The sequence below is a fragment of the Mustela lutreola genome, chromosome 17 (assembly GCF_030435805.1).
Source record: "Mustela lutreola isolate mMusLut2 chromosome 17, mMusLut2.pri, whole genome shotgun sequence".
Classification (NCBI taxonomy): Eukaryota; Metazoa; Chordata; class Mammalia; order Carnivora; family Mustelidae; genus Mustela; species Mustela lutreola.
Window position 1 is genome coordinate 7,339,911 of NC_081306.1, and position 23,651 is coordinate 7,363,561.

A 23,651-nucleotide genomic window follows, 5' to 3' on the forward strand; every position below is an offset into this window, starting at 1 on the left:
CTGAATTTCACTGATGTAACCAATATTAAGTTCTGTAACTATAAGCTCTTCTGGGGTAGAGGGCAGAGACTATGCCTATCCGTATCTGCCTGGCCCATACAAAGAGTTTAATAAATGTTTGTTGAAGGGACAAATGAATGAATGTGAAGAGCTCTGGAATTTGCATACTTTGCAAAGTTCTTAAAAATGGGCAAAGGTCCACTTTATTATGCACAGGGGACAGAATAGGGATAAATGGTTCCTTGCAATCAATGCTACGGCCAGACTTACTTAGCAAGTTTTCATAACCAATGAAAATGACAAATTATATTTAACAAAAGAAGCAAGATTTCTGGGGTGTCTGAGCAGCTCAGTCTGTTGGGTGGCAAACTCTTGGTTTCAGCTCAGGTCATGATCTTGGGGCTTGGGATTGAGTCCCACATCCAGTGGGGAATCTGCTTCAGTATCTCTTTTTACCCTTGCCCCTCCCACTGCTCTCTCTAAAATAAATAAATAAATCTTTTTTAAAAAGTGTAAAACAGAATTTTCATACATTGCTAATGGATGTGAAAATCGGCAAAATTTTACTGACAAACTTTAGCACTATATACTGAAGGTAAATATGCATAATCTAACATGCAGCAAAAAAATATGTAAAATATTCATAGAAGAATTACTTATATTGTGTTTTTTAAAAAAAATATTTTATTTATTTGAGAGATGGAGATCACAAGTAGACAGAAAGGCAAGCCGAGAGAGGAAGGGAAGCAGGCTCACTGCTGAGCAGAGAGCCCGATGCGGGGCTCGATCCCAGGACCCTGAGATCATGACCCAAGCTGAAGGCAAAGGCTTTAACCCACTGAGCCACCCAGGCGCCCCAAAGAATTACTTATAATATCCTAATTCCAAACCCTAGAGGAACATAGATAAATTGTGATAGTCATATTATGGACTCTTAAAATTCATATATCTCAATGAATATAAATGAACTACAGCTACATATTTAGCTGAAAGAATCACAGACACAACATAATACACTGCATGATTCCATTTATCAAGGTCAAGGCAGACAAAACTAACTCATAATATTAGAAATCAGGTTAGTGTGTACTTTGGGGAAAATGTTTAGAGGCGTACACAAGAAGACTTCTAGAGTGTTAGCAGTATTTTATTTCTTATGGGGGTCACGATAAAATGGGCATACTTTCTTCATGAAAGTTTGAATGCTAGTATCTCCTCAAAATTAATAAATTGAAAACCTAGTCCCCTGTGTGACGGCACGTTAAGGTGGGGTCCCTGAGAGATAATTAGGTGGTGAGGACTGAGCCCTCATGAATCCTCATGACTTATAAAGGAGATCCCAGAAAGCTCACATTTCTTCTGTTACATGGGAAGACAGTGATCAATGAGATGCCATCTACAAACAGCAGAGCAGTTTCTAATCAGACATTCTGAATCTATTGGCACCTTGTTCTTGGACTTTCCAGGCCACAGAACTGAGACAAATAAGTTTCTATTGCTTATAAGCTATATAGTTTATGATATTTTTATTACAGTAGCCTGAATGGATTAAAATATATATACTTCCGATTTGTGCACTTTTCTGTGTGTATGTATGTTATACTTCAATGAAAATATTTTAAAAATGAAATATAAGTGTTCTATAGTTTCTAGAGTACAGATCCTTTACCTTGTTCATTAGGTTTATTCCTAGGTATCTTATGGTTTTTATGCAATTGTAAATGGGATAAACACCTTGATTTTTCTTTCTTCAGACACACTGTTCAGGGTATAGAAATGGGCCTGATTTCTGTGCATTAATTTTGTATCCTGCCACGTTGCTGAATAAACATTGTTAAAATGTCTATGCTGCCCAGAGCAATCTATACATTCAGTGCAATCCTTATCAAAATAACATCTATATTTTTCACAGAGTTGGAACAAACAATTCTAAAATTTGTATGGAACCAGAAAAGACCCCGAATTGCTAGGGGAATGGTAAAAAAGAAAACCAAAGCTGGAGGCATCACAATTCTGGACTTCAAGCTCAATTACAAAGCTGTAATTAGCAAGACAGTATGGTTCTGGCACAAAAACAGACACGCAGACCAATAGAACAGAATAGAGACTCCAGAAATTGACCCTCAACTCTATGGTCAACTGATCTTTGACAAACCAGGAAAGAATATCCAATGGACAGTCTCTTTAATATATGATGCTGGGAAAACAGGACAGCCACATGCAGAAGAATGAAACTGCATCATTCTCTTACACCATACACAAAGATAAACTCAAAATGGTTGAAAGACCTCAATGTGAGACAGGAATCCATCAAAATCCTAGAGGAGAACATAGGCAGTAACCTCTTCAACCTTGGCCACAGCAACTTCTTCCAAGACACATCTTTAGAGGCAAGGGAACCAAAAATAAAAAATGAACTTTTGGGACTTCATCAAGATGAAAAGCTTCTGCACAGCAAAGGAAACAGTTAACAAAACTAAAAGGCAACCTATGGAATGGGAGAAGATATTTGCACACAACAATACAGATAAAGGGCTAATATCCAAGATCTATAAAGAACTTCCCAAACTCAACACTCAAAAAACAAATAATCCAGTCAAAAAATGGGCATTAGACATGAACAGACACTCCTCCAGAGAAGACATAGAAATGTGGCTAACTGACACATGGAAAAAAATGCTCCACATCACTTGTTGTCAGGGAATTGCAATTCAAAACCATAATGAGGTATCACGTTACACCAGTTAGAATGGACAAAATTAACCGGATAGGAAACAACTATTGGCAAGGATATGGAGAAAGGAGAACCCTCTTACACTGTTGGTGGGAATGCAAGCTGGAAAACAGTATGGAGGTTCCTCAAGAAGTTAAAAACATGCGGCTAATGAATCACTGAACATGACATCAAAAAGTAATGACATCCATACTGTCACAAATGGCAAGATCTCTTTTTTTAATGGCTAATATTCCATTGTAGCTCTATGCAACATCTTCTTTATTCATTCAACTATAGATGGACTACAAACAAATTAACAAAAACAAAGACATCTCTATAAATACAGAGAACTGCTGGGTGCCAGAGAGGAGAGTGGGGGGCATGGGCAAAATCGGTGAAGGGGAGTGGGAGTTACCAGCTTCCGGTTATCAAATGAGTAAGTAATAGAAACAAGAGGTACAGCATAGGAAATATAGTCAGAAGTATTATAATAGTGTTTCATGTTGACACCTGTCTTAAGCATAGCATAATGTGCAAATGTGTTCAATGCTGTACGGATGAAACTAATGTAACACTGTGTGTCAACAATGCTTCCATAAGAAATTTCTTCTTCAATCACAGAATCATAGAATGTTGGAATTGATTTGTATCTAACACAGCTCCACAAATCCAGTAGATTATTTCTTTGTAGTTCTCCTTATTCCAGAGATGTTTGACAGCATTTGGCATTTAAATTATATTTGTAAACAATAACAACAAAACAAGGAGTAGGCAGAGGCCAAATATTAGAAAATGTATATGCTTAAGTGGAATTTATTCAGGAGAGAACAAAGATAAATACAACCTTAAAATCTATTTATAGCCATCTGTGTTAGAGGATAATAACCCTGGCAACAATGTACAAGGTAGATCCAGAGGAAAGCTGAAGGGTGAGGAGATGTGTGAAAAGAGCCCGGAGTGAGAAGAGGAGATGGTGAGAAGCAATGGAAGGCTGATCTGTGAAGTGGTGGAGCCACTAAGAGAGGAAAGAGAGAAAAATGACATGATTTAAGACTACACAAGGAGATAAGTGAAATGGAGAGATGACTGATGTTAACAGCCACATCTAATAGCTATTGAACACTCACAAGGTACCTGACTATGTACCAAACCCTCAACTGCTATCTCCTCCTTTCCACCTCACAACATCAGGCCCAGCTGTTTTGATGGTGATAATTTTTTACACAGTATCTAGCTTACTATCATGACAGCCCTCCAAATTGGTTGTTATTGTTATACTCAATTTATAGCTGAGAAAAAAGCCTAGAAAAGTCATATGACATGTCAGGGTCAAAAAATAATAGAGATAGGATTCAAATCTATGATTTATCAGAGTTCCTGAAACAAATTAGGCAATAAATCAATTATATATAATTATATAAATAATCTCTCCCTCTCTATTTATACTATAATATTATTATATATCATATATGTTAAATATGTAATAATGTATTACTTATAATTATATATGCTAATAATCATATATTAATTATTAAATAATTAAAGTAAATAAAAAAGTAAAGTAAATAAATTAAATTAAATTAAAGCCTCTGGCCATAATACAACATGCTCTCTACCAAGACATACAAATTCTGAAGGGGACAATAAGAGGTCATTTAGAAAAAAAAAAAAAAAACTGAGGAAAACTAATCATAGAATTACAGAATCTTGAAATTTACTTGTATCTAAATTCATCAAGACAATTCTATTAGTCCAGTTGATTAAGTCTTTGCAACCGAGCTATTCCAGAGGGATTTTAGAGATTTGGCATTTAAATTCTATTTGCAATAATCTTGTGAAGTAGTCTTCTAGAAATAAAACCGAAGAACTCCAATAAAAACAAAATTCTAGAAAATTGCCAAGAGAAATCAGTGTTCACTTTCTGGCTGCTACTGAAACATGACCATCTACCAGGGCTGAGTGGGTAGAAATAATCCAGCCTCCAATTTATGCTACAGACCCAGCTTTTTCTCCAGAAGCTCTATTTACCGCAAGAAAAGCAGAGTTACCTTCAATCGCTTTTCCTTTTCCCACACAATAGACTGAATGAGGGTAAGATGATTCATAGAGAAGATAAATAATATTACTAACGGGATGACAATACCAAAAAAGGTAAAGAAGTAATCATGAGAATATTCTGGATATGGAAATCTTTGAACAAAGACAGTGACATCTTGGAATAGCTTTTGTGTAGCTGTGTGGTTATAATATTTCATGATGGCCTGATCCACGGCATGCTGCATTGCCAGAAACCCTTCAGTGATGTACCCTAAATGACAAAACAAGGATTGCTAAGTACAACAGAACAAGAAATAGCTGAAATGAACAAAGAAAAACGTAACTAAAGTATGTCAGAAACAACAAAGTTAATTATCGTGAAGAGGCTCCTGTTAAAATGGTCTAAATTTCACAGCTATTACGGTTTCCCCACAAAATACACAATAAATATTTTTTATTATTTAAATTTTTATTTACTTGAGTATGTTTGATGCACAATGTTACATTAGTTTCAGGTGTACAATGTTGTGATTCAATATGAGTATATATTGTGCTGTGCTCACCACAACTGTGGATAACATTTGTCACCATACAATGCTATTCTAGTACAATTGACTATATTCCTTGTGCTTTGCCTTTTATTCCCATTCCTTAACTGGAGGCCTGTATCTCCCCTTCTCGCACTTTGCCTATCCCTCCCTTTGGCAATCATCAGCTTGTTCTCTGTATTTGTAGGTCTGATTCCGCTTTTTGTTTGCTCATTTGTGGGTTTTTTTAGATTCTTTTTAAAAGGATCCTAATTCCCAGCTTCCTACAAAGTAAAATATTGTGTGAAATTACAGAGCTGCTTTCTGCAATTTCAATAAACTGGATGAGAACTGAATAAACTATAGCATAGGAAAAGACTTTAATTCTGTACCCTTGATATTTGAAAAATTAAGTGAAGTTCATACGGAGTGAGTTACATAAGCTGATGTCCACAAAAGCAGAGCTACTCAGTGTGGTCTTTGGATATGTCGCAATATGCAAATAGCTACTTACTGTTACATAAGTTTAGTATAAAAATGAGCTAACACTTAAAACTTTTATTAAGATTTGGCAATGTTATGACATCTAAAAACTGAATTTTCTGTTCATCAACATAACTTCCTTATAGATTTTGAATGTGAATCTGTGTCACCTTTTCTCCTTTCTGGGTCCCACCTTACTCTTTTAATAGAGACCTTCACATGGGCTGAAATATTTAATTTTAATGAAGTTCTATCTGTCAATTTTTTCTTTTATAGTAATACATTTTCTGGCAATAATGAAAAAAAAAAAGACTGAAAAATATTACTTACACCCTGCACCCAGCTTCCCGAATATGAATCTTATATTACCATGGTACATGGTACTAAGAAATTAGTATTGACACAAAACAATTTCTAGTTTATACAAACTTTGTTTGGATTTCACCAGTTTTTCCCCAGTGTCATTTTTTTTTCCTGTTCCCACCTAGGTTACTACATTGGATTTAGTTGTCATGTCTCCATAGTCTCCTCTGATCTATGAAACTTTATTATCCTTTCTTGTTTTTCACGACCTTGAGAGTTTTCAAGAATACTGGGTATGTATTTTGGAGTACGTTCTGTATTTTGTATTTGAATGATCTTTTTTCACTAACAGAGTTACAAGTTTTACAGAGGTAAAGTGTCCTCTTCATCACATTATATCAGAGAATATTTGCTAACAACATGACATCAAAATACTCAAAATTATTTTAAACTCTTTATCTGCAATTCCAGCATCTAGCTTATCTGTCCACTTACTTAAGTTGACTCTTTTTTTCTTTTAATTTTATGTAACATTTTCCGGCTTGTTTGAATATCCTATAATTTTGGATCTTGTGCCAGAAATTGTGGTGAAATGAACAGTGGACACTAAAGTATATAATTGTTTGTTCTGTTTTCTTAAAGATGCTAGTCCCCTCCTTTGTCATACACCTAAAGGGAGGAGCTGACCATTTAAATTCCAAGAGTTTAGTTGAGTTGAGCTGAACCTGCATAAAAATACATTGTTCCAATGTACAGAAATTTTACACAAGCTTTTGGACACTGAAAATTTTAAATAAAGAAATCACCAGCAATATAGTAAGTTAAAAATTAACAAATTTCTATCACAAGCTTTTTTATCACTTATATAAATAAGTGACGGTTCTTTTTTTATTACTTGGATATTAAAATAAGTATAACTAAAGATAGGCTCACCAGGCTGTCCCCCATTTGAATTACTTTGACTTCTGGGTCCCGCAGAAGGAAAAGGTGGAAAGAGAACACCTGTTTCCCAGCCGTCCATTCGGAAAAAAGTCACATACTTGTTCCTCTGAAAACTACTGAAACGCAGAAAATATTTTACCTATAAAGAGCAAAAAGAAATAATATCTGTAAGTGAAAAAATAATTAAGTGAGAATGAGAAACAAAAGGAAGTTAAAGAAAAATTGCACATGTATGATTCTGAGGTAGAGTGTTGAGCACTAAGCAGATTCTGAACATCAGCCAACGGAGCAGACTTGCTGTGTGGCTAGTGTGGGTTTGTGGTAAGCAAACATTGCACACCATTGCCAATGTCTCTTTCCCAAAATAGACAGGTGGCATGCATACTGAAATGAAACATACCGAAAGGTATTGCTAATTTCTCTTCCCATTATGACAGCCAAGTGTTCCAAAAGGAAAATCTCTTCCTTTCCTAAAAGTGATTAGAACCTAAGAAAGAATCCCACATGAAGACAGATGAGATACGTGAAAGTATAAAAGTGAAATACTGCATGATTTCATTATTAAATGAAAAGATAATACTAATTCTAGAGAACTAAACTTCAAGGTAGATCATGATGGATCTAAGTCACTTTGCAGGACAGCAAATGGTCCAGCAGTTGCCTAAAGTCAGGGGTCAGACCAAAGAAATCAGTAACACCAGGAGGGGCAGGCAGATATCATAAACCTAGGTAAATATTAATACACTCAAGTTACCAAGACAAAAGTTTTAGGCACTTACTGTGTGTTCAAGGATTAAGATATAGCACCTATTCCTCAAGGAGCTCAAATTCTAGTTGAGACATACATACATACATACATACATGCATACATACATACATATATATATATTACACTATCGTAAATTCAGTAATAGTAATATGTACAGGGCATTTATGGGAAGATGAAGAAGGGGTGGGTGTGGTTGGGAGAGCGACTGTAGAGCGAGTCACAGTAGCAGTGTTAAAGGTAAGAATCAGCTAAGGGGCTGGAACAGTCGGGAGATCGTACAAGGTGAGGTTTGAAACTGTACCAAAAACATTTTGACCGCATTCAATGTATACACTGATGAGCCTACATCAGCATCACTTACACTGAATCAGTGACTTGAGGAATTTAATAAACATGAAAGGAATGAGGGAATGATGGGACAGAACACAAGATACTTACAACTATACTTATGACCCAGGGATTTTCTTTACTTTTTCATTCCATTGATAACCATCTGTATCTTAAATGTAGAATTATAGCCCTGTGCATACATCTGTAACATAACTTGGCCATTTCCCTCAACACCAGGGATGCCAAGTTCAAAGCACAGTCCTCATCTCTTTTTTTGGAAGTTGTTATCAGAATCTCAGTGTCTGCCTATGTCCTAATTTTGATTCTGCTTGGCTAAGCCTTAATACTGTGTTCCAGGTTTAGATTGTGGAAAAAAATGATGAGATTTGGTCAAAAGAAAGAGGTACATTTTCATGTTGTGTTCCATCCTGGTGAAGATGCATCTGCTTTAACACCTCAGGTCTTTTGACCTGGGAAATGTGCATGTACTTCACCATCACGCCCAGAGTTGGAGATAGCAGCTATATTAGATCCAGTGGTAAAGGTCAATGTCTCCTATGATTATGATTTATAAGGAGAAAACCTGGTATGTGGTGAAATCAATTCTTGCCCCATCTACCTAAAGCTCTGGCTAAATAAAGGCACTGACACAAAAATTAGATATGGATTTAAATCTCTACTCTACTATGTACAAGCAGTATGATTGTAGGTAAGTTGCAGTCTCCCCACTTAATAAATGAAATAATTACGCCTCAACTTCATTAAGCCTCAGAAATACAAAGTACACTTATGATGTTTCTACATTAAAAACTTCTTACCTTAAGTGGCAGGGGATCATTGCTATTTTGGAACTCATGGTCAAAAATAATAGCAACCAACACTTTTTTAGAGTTATTCTCTTGCTTAACATACTTTTCAAAATCTCTTTCTGAAGAAAACCCTTGAACTGTAGAAAGAAAAGAATCAAATGCATGAGTTGCCCACATAAAGGCAAACTATCTGACTGCCTTTTCTATCTATAAAATGGGAAAACGCTTTACATGGATGAAAAACTATCAAAATATTAATTTCAAAATACTGCTGCTCAATCATTGGCATAACAAACGAATGGATATTAGGAATGCATAAAAACATTTTTTTAAGAGTTTTACAAATTTGGGGTGCCTGGGTGGCTTAGCCAGTTAAGCGTCTGTCTTCAGCACAGGTCAAGGTCGTAGGGTCCTGGGATGGAGCCCCACACTGGACTCCCTGCTAAGTGGGGAATCTGCTTCTCTCTCTCCCTCTGCCCCCTTCTCGCTTATGCTCTCACTCTCCCTCAAATAAATAAATATCTTTTAAAAAAGAGTTTTAAAAGTTTTATCAAAAAGTTTAAAATATAACTAATCATTATAATAACTGCATAGTGAAGTAAGGTAAGGAAGAGGGATATTTCCAATGTGTTTTGAAATTTCTACCTTGGAAGGAAATAACAAAATTGATCCATGCAATCTATTCAAAGTCTTAGAAGATGGAATCTATAATACCTGATTTAAAAATACTCAGAAGCAGAAGAATGAAACTTCTCAACTTTGATATTTGAGGTTATTATGTGTCATAATCATTATTTTTTGTATGGTTGGGAAATGCCAAGTATGCCGCACTTTTCTCAGGGTGAGCGCAGCTGGGCTATAAATCCCAAAGGTATGAGTAGGATCTCAGGGACCAGAATCAGATTTGCACCTACACAAGGTGACCAGAAGCAAGATAAAACAAAGTCCTCAGAGAATTCAAATGATTAAAGCTGGAAAAACAAAGTCCACCAAGTTAAACAAAACAAAACTTGCAAACACAGCTGGAAATAGAATCTAATATTGAAAGTACACTGTCAACAAAGTGAAGTGTGTACAAGCAGGTAATCAGGCACACTTTGGGGCACATAGCCTCTACTTCTGCATCTAAGCCTAATTCATCCATCTCACCCACGCATCCTTTATGTGCCAGGAAACCTCCCAATCTCTTTGCCTTAACCACTGAATGTTGTGGGAATAGCCACAGGTCTTTGTAACTGCCTGGCCATGGTTGACGAGGGACTGAGGAGGGACCCACCGGTCTGTTTTCATTAATTTAACTGAGCTTCAAGAAAGATATTACCTGCTTAAGCAGAAGTATGAGAGATAAAGGGAAGGAGAGTGAGTTTTGAGTACTTTATGAGGCTAAGACGTGTCTGCCTAGATTTCCCAGAAAACAGAACTAGAGGGAAATTTCTTATTTATTTATTTTCATTTATTACCTGGGTGGCTCTATCTTTTCCCCAGCTTTGTTGAAACACATGACACACAAAAAATTATGTATTTAAGGTACGAAACATGATGATGATGATGTATACACTGAGAATTAACTGCCAAAATCAAGCTAATTAATACATCCATGACCACACAGTTACCACTTATTTTATTTTCAAAATTTTCTGGCCAGTTATTGAGGTATCACTGATAAATTAAAATTGTATATATGTAGGTTGTATAACATGATTTTAAGATGAACAATGTGATGTTTCAAGATCTGCATACATTGCAAAATGATTACCAAAACCAGGTTAATTAACACACCTATTGCCTTACATAGTTATCATCTTTTTTTGTGAGACCACTGCAAGATCTACTGAGTAAATTTCATATACACTACACAATAATTATGGACTTACATAGCTTGAAAAAGGGAGATGCACAAGGTTAGTGCCATATTCACCCTGGTATTCGCCCTGAAAGCATTTGCGGAAAACTGCAGACTTACTGGGCTGAAGAAAAAAGGTGAGAGTTGAGACTGCCAAGAAAATAGCAAAGAAGTGAAAAATCGGCTTGTAAATTCCCCTAAGTCACCAGTCAACCTCCCATTGAAACTGCCTAAGTTCAGATCATGAAACCAAGAAAATAACAGCAGGTAGGCAATATTGATGAACCAGACAATAGAGTACAAGCCCCACAAAGGAAGAGGAGCCTTCATGAATATTCTGGCTTCTAGGTAACACTCTAGAAGAGCCATGCCCTAAGACAAGGAATAAGTTGCACAAGTAAAGACAAAAGTGAAACAAAGCTCTCCTTACAAAGCCCCAAACCAGACTTCGAAGGAATCAAGATGCTCTGTCAGTTTGCAATTATCCAGAAGAAAACTTAACTCTCTTTATGGATAAACAAGTACTCTCAAGAGCCTCTAATATTTTTAATTCACAACACCTGCCATTCAATAAAATATACAAAATATGCTATAAAACAGAATCAATGATTGAAGAGAAAAAAATATACACAAGTAATCTAGATACCAGAACTTTCTGGCAGTGACTTTAAAGTAACCATGGTTGGGGCAACTGGGTGGCACAGTGGGTTAAAGCCTCTGCCTTCGGCTCAGGTCATGGTCCCAGGATCCTGGGATCGAGCCCCACATCGGGCTCTCTGTTCAGCAGGGAGCCTGCTTCCTCCTCTCTCTCTGCCTGCCTCTCTGCCTACTTGTGATGTCTGTCTGTCAAATAAATAAATAAATAATCTAAAAAAAAGTAAATAAAGTAACTATTGTTAGTAGGGTTAATAAAGCTAGAACATTTCTCTAGAGACCTGAAATCTATTAAAAACAGGACAAATGGAAATTCCGGAATAGAGAAATACTTTTAAAAATAATTCAACAATTCACATGACCCAAGTTTCAAAACATGTAGGCAAAAAGAAATTTTAACAAATTTTAACAAACACACACAACCTATTTAATACTAACAACACCTAACTAGAAATGCTAGTATTTCTTTCAATAACTGAGAGAATAAGCAGACAAAGATAGTAAGAATACATATTTGAAAAGCACTATGATTCATCAACTTGACAACTTTACCTGGGTGGCATTTATATAACACTATAAGCAAAATCTACAGAATACACAGTCTTTACAAATGTACATGGTACATTTTTCAAAATATACCTTAATGTGGGCATAAAAAATTCTCAAAATTTCAAACTGAAATCCTAGAATATACTGATTCAAGGAAATTAAAATAGAAATTAAAAAAAAATAGAAAGATAACAACAAATTCAAAATGTTTTAAAGTAATATATATATATTTTTAAATTTTTTTATTATTTTTTTTAAGATTTTATTTATTTATTTGACAGAAATCACAAGTAGATGGAGAGGCAGGCAGAGAGAGAGAGAAGCAGGCTCCCTGCTGAGCAGAGAGCCCGATGCGGGACTCGATCCCAGGACCCTGAGATCATGACCTGAGCCGAAGGCAGCGGCTTAACCCACTGAGCCACCCAGGCGCCCTAAAGTAATATATTTTTAAGACTCCCATACATCAAAGAAGAAATCAGATGGAAATTATGAAATATTCTGGGTAACCCAAAGTGGCCTCCAGCACTACATTTATTGGGATTTGTGTTATATACTTAAAAAACTATCAGTATATGCATTCTTCTGCTTCACTCTTTGTTTTTTTTTTAAGTTATGTTTTCAGATGGCATCTACTCTCAAGGACCCTCAAATCCTTGACAGACAACAAAAAGTTGAAAAAAATACACTACTGAATACACGTGTGTATTTAAAGGAACAGGCACCAGAGAGATGCTCACCCAACTTCTGACTGCACTTCTCCCTGGGAGAAAGAGAAGAAAAACTGAGAATGTGAGGATAAGCTCACTTGGGGGCTTTTAAGATAATTGTACATAACCTGAGTCTTCTCTAATGCATTCATTTACATCTTCTGTAACATTTTTATATGAACAATGTTTGAAATAACTGACCAGTGGGAGTGCATCTAAAATGAGGGCTCATGCTTAAGCTGTGTGTTCCTTTGGCACACCATCATATAGAGCCCTGGGGTCATACTTACCAGGCTTAAGAAGCACAACCAGAAACAGTATCACAGAATACAAGGAAGACAGTATCACAGAATTGGATAGTAACCTAAAATAATATAAATTGATTATCTAATTTTTAAATATTACTATGTGTTTTGGGCTCGGAGAAAATATTTTATATGAATTTAACTCTCAAGTATAATAATGTATAATATTATACCTAGGGGGTTACTATCTGGTTATAAGTATATATCCTACAATGTTTTACTTGGGAGATTAATGTCTAGTTAAAAGATTATACATGTGTCTTCACTGAAACCCAATTTAAAATGTAAAATAATATATTTTTTTCAAAAAACTTTAATTTCTAACCTGAGAAATTATAGTGTAAATCCCTTTTCACCAGTTCAATGATGTTCTTCACCACAACACTTTTGGAAGGCACGAAAGCCAATTCCCACTGACCAGGAAAAGTGATGGCCATTTCAAGTAATGCAGGCAACTCATCAACAGGCTGAAGAGAGTAATTGAACGGCCCAGACTTCTTTATAATCAATGACTTGCGTGTTAACAAAAGTGTGCTAGCAAATAGCAATGTTAGAATGATTTCCACAATTAATGCCACCAATTGCCGTCTCTAGGAGATGGGAAAAAAAAAAAGATTATGTTAAAGTCCTATGAGTTCACTACCTCTGCAAATGCCTAATTGTTTTATACTAAGACACACTTCTTAAAAGAAGATACATAAGCTGCCAAAAAAAGAACAGCTTCACTCTATAATAGCAGTAATTTCTTGGACCATTTTTTCCTTTCCTTTCTACCATTCTGCTATGAGGACTCTTCGTATTTGGAAGAAATACCTCCAGCCATAGAACTGACAAAAATACAACAATATAAACTGAAATGCAGTGATCAGTTTGTAAGAATTTTCCCATTATGGTGTCTTAGATATTGCAAAAATCCTATAGATAGCTCAACTTACCTTTAAAATAAAATTCTTCCACAGAAGAGCCATAAATTTGTAAAACCATAAGAAATCCATTCTTCAACTCTATGAAGGGAGTAAAGATTTTACAAAAAAGGAATTAAGATTATATAACAAAATATAAATTTTAGACAAATTACTTAAATTCGAATTGCTTCATTTTCTAGTCAAGCTTAAAGGATGACAAAAAGAAACAATAAACATTTGAAATATTTGAGAAGCTTTTTAGCCCTACATCCTTACTCAGTAACTTCTGAGTTTCTAATATAAAATTTCAAGCACAAAACAAAGTTCAGTAAGTTACTGATGCAAGTTTCCAGGTAAATTTGACCAGTACTTTTCCCAATTATTACCAAAACACTAATTAAGAAATAACACCCAAAAATCATCACCATCAGCAAAAAGACAAAATGGTATGCAGGGGCTCCTGGGTGGCTTGGTGGGTTAAGGCTTCTCTACCTTCGGCTCGGGTTGTGAGACTGGGGTCCTGGGATCGAACACCGAGCACTTAATGGAGGGACGCCTTGGTGGCTCAGTAGGTTAAAGTCTCTGCCTTCAGCTCAGGTCATGCCCCACATCAGGCTCTCTGCTCAGCAGGGAGCCTGCTTCCCCCCTTCCTCTCCCTCTGCCTGCCTCTCTGCCGGCTTGTGATCTCTGTCAAATAAATAAATAAAAATCTTTTTAAAAACGGTATGTAAAATCACATCACAGCTACAATCCCAAAATGCCACTCAGCAATTACCACGGTTGAAAGTACCTCCATTAATAACATTACTAATGGGAACAGATTCATTCTTATACTTCACAAATATTTGCTGAATATTAAGTGACATGTTAAGTGTAGGTATATAATGGGAAACGTAACAAATTAAACCCTTCCTTCATGGTATGGTGGCATAGCGGGCTATTAATAACCCAGGAGCTGAAGTTGGACTGTCTAGGTTGATTCCCAGCTCTACTAATATCTGTGTGATCTTGAAAACTTGACTTCAATTCTTGCAGCTACCAGGGAGAGAGATAAAATTCAGGCCCTGGAAGGGGAGACATTATTTTAGGACCTCACCTTATAAATAATGATGTTAGTGAAGGAGACTGGCTTTCCTAGGAACTGCAGGGCAATTTCAAATTTCAATCTTTGATACCAGATGAAGGTATCCCATATTACAAATGCCTACAGGTACCTGGTATAAGAAAATAAATCCTTTCTGGAAAAAAAAATATCCTGTAGAGTTAGCTATTCCTCCAAGCAATTTTCTGCATGCAATATCTGGCACTCCTTACATCTGGGGTGAAGTTATCTGTACTAAAATTTAAAATAACAACCCTTACCATTTTCAAGGCAAAAAAACATAGAAGGTTTAGAAACTCCACAAAAAGACATTAGATTAGGATCTCAAAGTGTGAAGGAAGAAGGGCTCCTAGACCTAAGCATAAAAGCTAAACTATAAAATATAAGAAAACAGATAGGAGAATATCTCTGTGGCCTTGGACACACAGAAATTTCCTAAAGTGAATGAAAAAATTACAAGCTGTAAAAGAGGGCTTCATCAAAATTTAAATTAAATTAAATTAAATTTCTGCTAATCAAAAAATACCACTGTGAAAATAGGAAAGCCAAAGAAGAGGAAAAAAACTTTCTAACACATTTACCTAACAAAAGACATATCCAGAATATACAGAATATATAAAGCATTGCTATGAGCAATAATAATAATATAAATAAAAATATGACAACCTGGGGCACCTGGGTGGCTCAGTGGGTTAAAGCCTCTGCCTTCGGCTCAGGTCATCATCTCAGGGCCCTGGGATCCAGCCCTGCATTGGGCTCTCTGCTTTGCAGGGAGCCTGCTTCACCCTTCTCTCTGCCCGCCTTTCTACCTACTTGTGCTCGCTCTCTCTGTGTCAAATAAATAAATTTTTAAAAAATCTTTTAAAAATATGACAACCAAACTTTAAAAATTGTAAAGACTTTAGAAAGACATTTAATTAAAATAATATATATGAGAGAGCATCAAGACAGTGACCTAAGTCATTCCCAGCATCATTTGTCCTCCAAAAAGACCAGCTAGTAACTATCCATAGTCAAGACAGCACTATGAAAACCCCAGAACCAGGCTGACCTGAGCAGGTGGCCCCATCTGGCCAGAGAGCTGAGTAAACAGTTCTATCTGATTCGGATCCTAAGCCAATGAGGCCTACTGGCCATGGAGCCTATCCTATGACCCTATCCATGCAAGGAGGCAAACTGGTTCAGCCACTATGGAATACAGTCTGGCAATTTCTCAAATAATCAAAAACAGATCTGCCATATGACACTACAATATCACTTTTGGGTATTTATCCAAAGGAAATGAAATCACTATTTCAGAAACACATCTATACTGCCATGTTTATAGCAGCAAGATTCGCAAAAGCCATGGAAACAACCTAAGTGTCTAACAACAGATGAATGGATATAGACAATATGATACATAAAAATAAAAACACTCTATCTTCAAAAAAAAAAAAAAAGAAAAGAGAGAGAGAGAGAGAATGGTATGTATATGCAATAGAATATTATTCAACCATAAAAAGGAAATACAATAACAATATAAAAATATGCACTCGAAGGCATTACGGTAAGTAAAATAAATAAGAGACAGAGGTACAAATACTGTATAATTGGTGAGTGCTTAGACAAGGGATGGGAGTGAATGAAATAGGTGAAAACAGTCAAAAAGCAAAAACTTCCAGTTATGAGTAAATTCTGGGGATATATGGTACAGCATGGTGACTGTGGTTCTTAATATTGTATTACATATTTGAAAGTTGCTAAGAAAATAAATCTAAAAGTTCTCACAACACACACAAAAAAACTATGTGAGGTGATATATGTGTTAACTAAGTTTATTGTGGTAATCATTTACAATATAAACATATGTCAAATCATCAGACTGTACACCTTAAACTTATACAATGTTTTATGCCAATTATATATTAAATCTGGAGAGGGGAAGATGTATATATTACCAAGTAGCACAGAAAACTGATTTTAAAATGGACCAAAGTCTTTAATGTACAGCTCACCATAGAAGGCATACAGATGACAAGCATATGAAAAAATGTTCCATAGCATATATCATTCAGTAAATGTAAATTAAAATGACAATGAGATACTACTGCACATTTATCAGAGCCAAAATCTGTAATACTAATGATATCAAATGTGACAAGTATATAGAGCAAAAGAAACTCTCATTCATTGCTGGTGGGAATGCAAAATATGTAACCACTTTTGAATGGAAAAGAATTGGGCAGTTTTCTATAAAACTCAACATACTCTTACCATACAGTCCAGCAATTACAGTCCTTGGTATTTACACAAAGTAGTTGAAAAATGTATGTCCCTATAAAAACTTTCACAGGGATGCTTATAGAAGCTTTACCCATAATTTCCAAAACTTATAAGCAACCAAGATATCTTTCAGTAGATGAATGGATAAATATACTATAGTACACCCAGACAACAAAATATTATTCAGTGCTAAAAAGAAATGAGGCATCAAGCCATGAAAAGACATGGAAAAACCTTAAGTGCTTAATGCTAAATGACAGAAGCCAATCTAGAAAGGCTACATTCTATGATTCCAACAATATGACATTCAAGAAAAGCATCACTATGGGCACAGTATAAAAAGATCAGTGGTTCCTAGGCCTTGGGGGTAGAGGGAACAGGAATGAATAGATGGAGCTGAGGGAATTTTTAGGGCAGTGAAATTGTTTTATATAGACACTACACCAGTGGATACATGTCATTAGATATTTGTCCAAACCCACAGAATGTGTCAGCAAAACTGAACCCTAATGTAAACCACGGACTTTGAATGATAACGATGTGTAGGTAAGTATAAGAGTCATCAATTTTAACAAACATTACACCCTGTGAGGGAGTGGTATGAGAGAAGCCACACATGCACATGGGTTGTCGGTGTACAGGAAACAGTTACACCTTTCCTCAAGTTTGCTGGGAACCTAAAACTGCTCTTAAAGAAGGAAAATATTAACAAAAACGCACAGGAAAAACTTCTCAAAAAACTTCTCTTAAGTCATCAGTGAAGTACAAATAAAACCAAAATGGGATACCTCAACATACACACTAAAAGGACTGACAACACATAATATTCGAGGTGATGCAAGGCAACATGTCTCATAAATTACTGGTGGGAGTACAAAATGATGCAAACACTTTGGAAAGCCGCAGCAGTTTTTCTAAATTGTTACTTATTTTTTAAAAATTCCAGTTCAATTATCAGTGTTATTTTAGTTTCAGGTGTACAATATAGTGACTCAGCAATTGTATACATTACTCAGTGCTTGTTATAAGTGTGCTCTTAACCCCCATTATCTTTTTCACCCCTCCCCATGCACCTCCCCTCTGGTAACCACCAGTTTGTTCTCTATAGTCAAGAGTCTTTTTTAGTTGATCTCTTTCTTTCTTTATTCATTTGTTTTGTTTCTTAAATTCCACATATGAGTGAATCATCTGGTATTTTCCTGACGGACTGACTACACTTAGCATTATACTATTTAGCTCTATCCATGTCACTGCAGATGGCCAGATTTTAATTCTTTTCTATGGCTGAGTAATATTCCATCATATATTTATCTATATAAGATATAATATTCAATATATATATATATATATATCACATCTTGTTTATCCTTTCGCCTATCAGTGGATACTTGGACTGCTCCCATAAGGTGGCTATGGTAAATAATACTGCATGGGTGTTTTCATTTTCTTTGAATAAATACCCAGTAGTTGAATTACTGGATCATTAAGGTAATTCCATTTTTATTTTTTTTTAAGTTTTAATTTGAATTCCAGTTAGTTAACACATAGTGTAATATTAGTTTCAGTTGTACAATATAGTGATTCAACAATTGTATACAACACCCAGTGCACATCACAACAATTGCACTCCTTAATCCCCATCACCTATTTAACCCATGCCCCCATCCACCTCCCCTCCAGGAACCCTCAGTTTGTTCTCCATAGATAAGAGTTTGTTTCTTGGTTTGCCTCTCTTTTCCCCTTTGCTTGTTTGTTCTTAAATTACACACATGAGTGAGGATGCCTGGGTGGTTCAATCAGTTGAGCATCCAACTCTTGGTTTTGGCCTGAGTCATGATCTCAGGGTCCTGAGAATTGAGGCCTGGGTTGGGCTTAGCATGGAGTCTGCTTGTACCTTTCCCTCTGCTCCTCCCCCTGTATGCTCTCTCTCTCTCAAATAGATATGGTATTTGTCTTTCTCTGACTTATTTCACTTAGCATAATACTCTCTAGCTCCAACTGTATCATTGCAAATGACTAGATTTCATTCTTTATGGGTAAGTAATATTTCTCTGTGTGTGTGTGTGTACATACCACTTCTTTATTCATTCATCAGTTGATGGACATTTTGGCTCTTTCCATAGTTTGGCTATTATAGATAATGCTGCTATAAACATGGGGGTACATGTATCCATTTGAATTAGCACTCATGTTTCTGGGTAAATACTTAGTAGTGCAATTAATGGATCAAAGGATAGATCTATTTTTAAATTTTTGAGTCACCTCCATACTCTTTTCCAGTGTGGCTGCACAGGTTTACATTCCCTCTAACGTGAAAGAGGAGTCATCTTTCTCCACCTTCTCACCAATACCTAGTGTTTCTTGTGTGGTTGTTTTAACCCTTCAGGTGTGAGGTGATATCTGATCCTAGTTTTGATTTGCATTTTCCTGATGATGAGTGATGTTGAGCATCTTTTCATGTGTTTGTTGGTGAACAAGATGTCTTCTCTGGAGAAATGTCTGCTCATGACTTCTGCCCATAGTTCAATTAGATTATTTGTTGTTGGGGGCATCAAGTTTTATTGGTTCTTTATATATTTTGAATACTAACCCTTTACTGGATTTTCCATTTACAAATATGCTCTCCCATCCCATAAATTACTTTTAGTTTTGTTGTTTCCTTCACTGTGCAGAAGCTTTATATTTTGATGTAGTCCTAATAGTTTATTTTTTTCATTTTTAAAATTTATTTTAGGCATAACAGTCTTCATTGTTTTTGCACTACACCCAGTGCTCCATGCAATCCATTCCCTCTCTAATACCCACCACCTGGTTCCCCCAACCTCTCACCCCCCACCCCTTCAAAACCCTCAGATTGTTTTTCAGAGTCCATAGTCTCTCATGGTTCACCTCCCCTTCCAATTTCCCTCAACTCCCTTCTCCTCTCTAACTCCCCTTGTCCTCCGTGATATTTGTTATGCTCCACAAATAAGTGAAGCCACATGATAATTGACTCTTTCTGCTTGACTTATTTCACTCAGCATAATCTCTTCCAGTGCCATCCATGTTGCTACAAAAGTCGAGTATTCATCCTTTCTGATGGAGGCATAATACTCCATAGTGTATATGGACCACATCTTCCTTATCCATTCGCCCATTGAAGGGCATCTTGGCTCTTTCCACAGTTTGGCGACCATGGCAGTTGCTGCTATAAACATTGGGGTACAGATGGCCCTTTTTTTCACTACATCTTTATCTTTGGGGTAAATACCTAGTAGTGCAATTGCAGGGTCATAGGGAAGCTCTATTTTTAGTTTCGTGAGGAATCTCCACACTGTTCTCCAAAGTGGCTGCACCAACTTGCATTCCCACCAACAGTGTAAGAGGGTTCCCCGTTCCCACATCCCCTCCAACACATGTTGTTTCCTGTCTTGCTAACTTTGGCCATTCTAAGTGGTGTAAGGTGGTATCTCAATGTGGTTTTAATTTGAATCTCCCTAATGGCTAGTGATGATGAGCATTTTTTCATGTGTCTGATAGTCATTTGTAGGTCTTCATTGGAGAAGTGTCTGTTCATATCATCTGCCCATTTTTTGATATGATTATCTGTTTTGTGTGTGTTGACTTTGAGAAGTTCTTTATAGATCCTGGATATCAACCTTTTGTCTATACTGTCATTTGCAAATACCTTCTCCCATTCGGTGGGTTGCCTCTTTGTTTTGTTGACTGTTTCCTTTGCTGTGCAGAAGCTTTTGATCTTGATGAAGTCCCAAAAGTTCATTTTTGCTTTTGTTTCCATTGCCTTTGGAGACATATCTTGAAAGAAGTTGCTGTGGCTGATATCGAAGAGATTACTGCCTATGTTCTCCTCTAGGATTCTGATGAATTCCTGTCTCACGTTGAAGTCATTTATCCATTTTGAGTTTATCTTTGTGTATGGTGTAAGAGAATGGTTGAGTTTCATTCTTCTACATATAGCTGTCCAGTTTTTTTTTTTAAATTAAATTGATTTATTTTCAGAAAAACAGTATTATCTTTTCACCAAACCCAGTGCTCCATGCAATCCATGCCCTCTATAGTACCCACCACCTGGTACCCCAACCTCCCACCCCCTTCCACCTCAAACCCCTTAGATTGTTTTTCAGAGTCCATAGTCTCTCATGATTCACCTCCCCTTCCAATTTACCCCAACTCCCTTCTCCTCTCTAATACCCCTCGTCCTCCATGATATTTGTTATGCTCCACAAATAAGTGAAACCATATGATAATTGACTCTCTCTGCTTGACTTATTTCACTCAGCATAATCTCTTCGAGTCCCATCCATGTTGCTACAAAAGTTGGGTATTCATCCTTTCTGATGGAGGCATAATACTCCATAGTGTATATGGACCACATCTTCCTTATCCATTCGTCCATTGAAGGGCATCTTGGTTCTTTCCATAGTTGGGCAACCGTGGCCATTGCTGCTATAAACATTGGGGTACAAATGGCCCTTCTTTTCACGACATCTGTATCTTTGGGGTAAATACCCAGGAGTGCAATTGCAAGGTCATAGTGAAGTTCTATTTTTAATTTCTTGAGGAATCTCCACATTGTTCTCCAAAGAGGCTCACCCAACTTGCATTCCACCAACAGTGTAAGAGGGTTCCCCTTTCTCCACATCCTCTCCAACACATGTTGTTTCCTGTTTTGTTAATTTTGGCCATTCTAACTGGTGTAAGGTGATATCTCAATGTGGTTTTATTTTATTTTATTTTATTTTTAAGATTTTATTTATTTATTTGTCATAGAGAGAGAAGCGAGAGCAAGCACAGGCAGACAGAGTGGCAGGCAGAGGCAGAGGGAGAAGTCGGCTCCCCGCTAAGCAAGGAGCCCGATGTGGGACTCAATCCCAGGATGCTGGGATCATGACCTGAGCCGAAGGCAGCCGCTTAACCAACTGAGCCACCCAGGCGTCCCACAATGTGGTTTTAATTTGAATCTCCCTGAGGTCCAGTTTTCCCAGCACCATTTATTGAAGAGACTTGTCTTTTTACCACTGTATATTTTTTCCTGCTTTGTCAAAGATTATTTGCCCATAGAGTTGATATCTGGGCTCTCTACTCTGTTCCACTGGTCTATGTGTCTGTTTTTATGCCAGTACCATGCTGTCTTGGTGATCACGGCTTTGTAGTAAAGCTTGAAATCAGGTATAATGTGATGTCCCCAGTTTCATTTTTATCAACATTTCCTTAGCGATTCAGGGTCTCTTCTGATTCTATACAAATTTTTGGATTATTTGATGCTCTACTCTTTGAAAAATACCAGTGGAACTTTGATTGGAATGGCATTAAAAGTATAGATTGCTCTAGGCAGTATAGACATTTTCACAATGTTTATTCTTCCAATCCAAGAGCATGGAATGGTCTTCCATCTTTTTGTGTCTTCTTCGATTTCTTTCATGAGTGTTCTGTAATTCCTCAAGTACAGATCCTTTACCTCTTTGGTTAGGTTTAGTCCCAGGTATCTTATGGTTCTTGGTGCTATAGTAAATGGAATTGATTCTCTAATTTCCCTTTCTGTATTTTCATTGTTAGTGTATAAGAAAGCCACTGATTTCTGTACATTGACTTTGTATCCTGCCATGTTACTGAATTGCTGTATGAGTTCTAGTAGTTTGGGGGTGGAGTCTTTTGGGTTTTCCATATAAAGAATCATGTCATCTGCAAAGAGAGAGAGTTTGACTTCTTCATTGCCAATTTGGATACCTTTTATCTCTCTTTCTTGTCTGATTGCTGTTGCTGGGACTTCTAATACTATGTTGAACAAGAGTGGTGAGAGTGGGCATCCTTATCATGTATCTGATCTCAACGGGAAGGCTGTGAGCTTTTTCCCACTGAGGATGATATTTGCTGTGGGTCTTTCATAGATAGATTTTATGAAGTTCAGGAATGTTTCCTCTATCCCTACACTTTAAAGAGTTTTATTTAATCAGAATGGATGCTGGATTTTGTCAAATGCTTTTTCTGCATCACTTGAGAGGACCATGTGATTCTTCTCTCTTCTCTTATTGATATGTTCTATCACATTGATTGATTTGCGAATGTTGAACCATCCTTATAACCCAGGGATGAATCCCACCTGGTCATGGTGCATAATCTTTTTCATGTATTGTTGGATCCTATTTTCTAGGATCTTGTTGAGAATCTTAGCATCCATATTCATCAGTGATATTGGTCTGAAATTCTCCTTTTTGGTAGGGTCTTTGCCTGGTTTGGGGATCAGGGTAATGCTGGCTTCATAGAAAGAGTCTGGAAATTTTCCTTCTGCTGAACATCTTGCTTAAGAATGCTTGGATACAACACATCAATAAAAGAAAGAACAAGAACCATATGATACTCTCAATAGATGCTGAAAAAGCATTTGACAAAGTACAACATCCCTTC

General features: G+C 36.6%; 1 protein-coding gene across 1 annotated transcript in view; it reads right to left on the reverse strand.

The window, feature by feature from the left end:
• LOC131819718 (phospholipid-transporting ATPase ABCA3-like) overlaps positions 1–23,651 on the reverse strand; it is a 136,409-nt gene that overhangs the window by 105,594 nt on the left and 7,164 nt on the right. Inside the window, exons 2-6 of the mRNA XM_059155003.1 lie at positions 13,910–13,978; positions 13,300–13,564; positions 8,926–9,053; positions 7,000–7,147; positions 4,765–5,024 (exon numbers count right to left, since the gene is read on the reverse strand). Of these exons, the coding sequence (XP_059010986.1) occupies positions 4,765–5,024; positions 7,000–7,147; positions 8,926–9,053; positions 13,300–13,564; positions 13,910–13,969 (861 nt within the window). The 5' untranslated portion in view covers positions 13,970–13,978. The remainder of the gene's footprint in view (positions 1–4,764; positions 5,025–6,999; positions 7,148–8,925; positions 9,054–13,299; positions 13,565–13,909; positions 13,979–23,651) is intronic.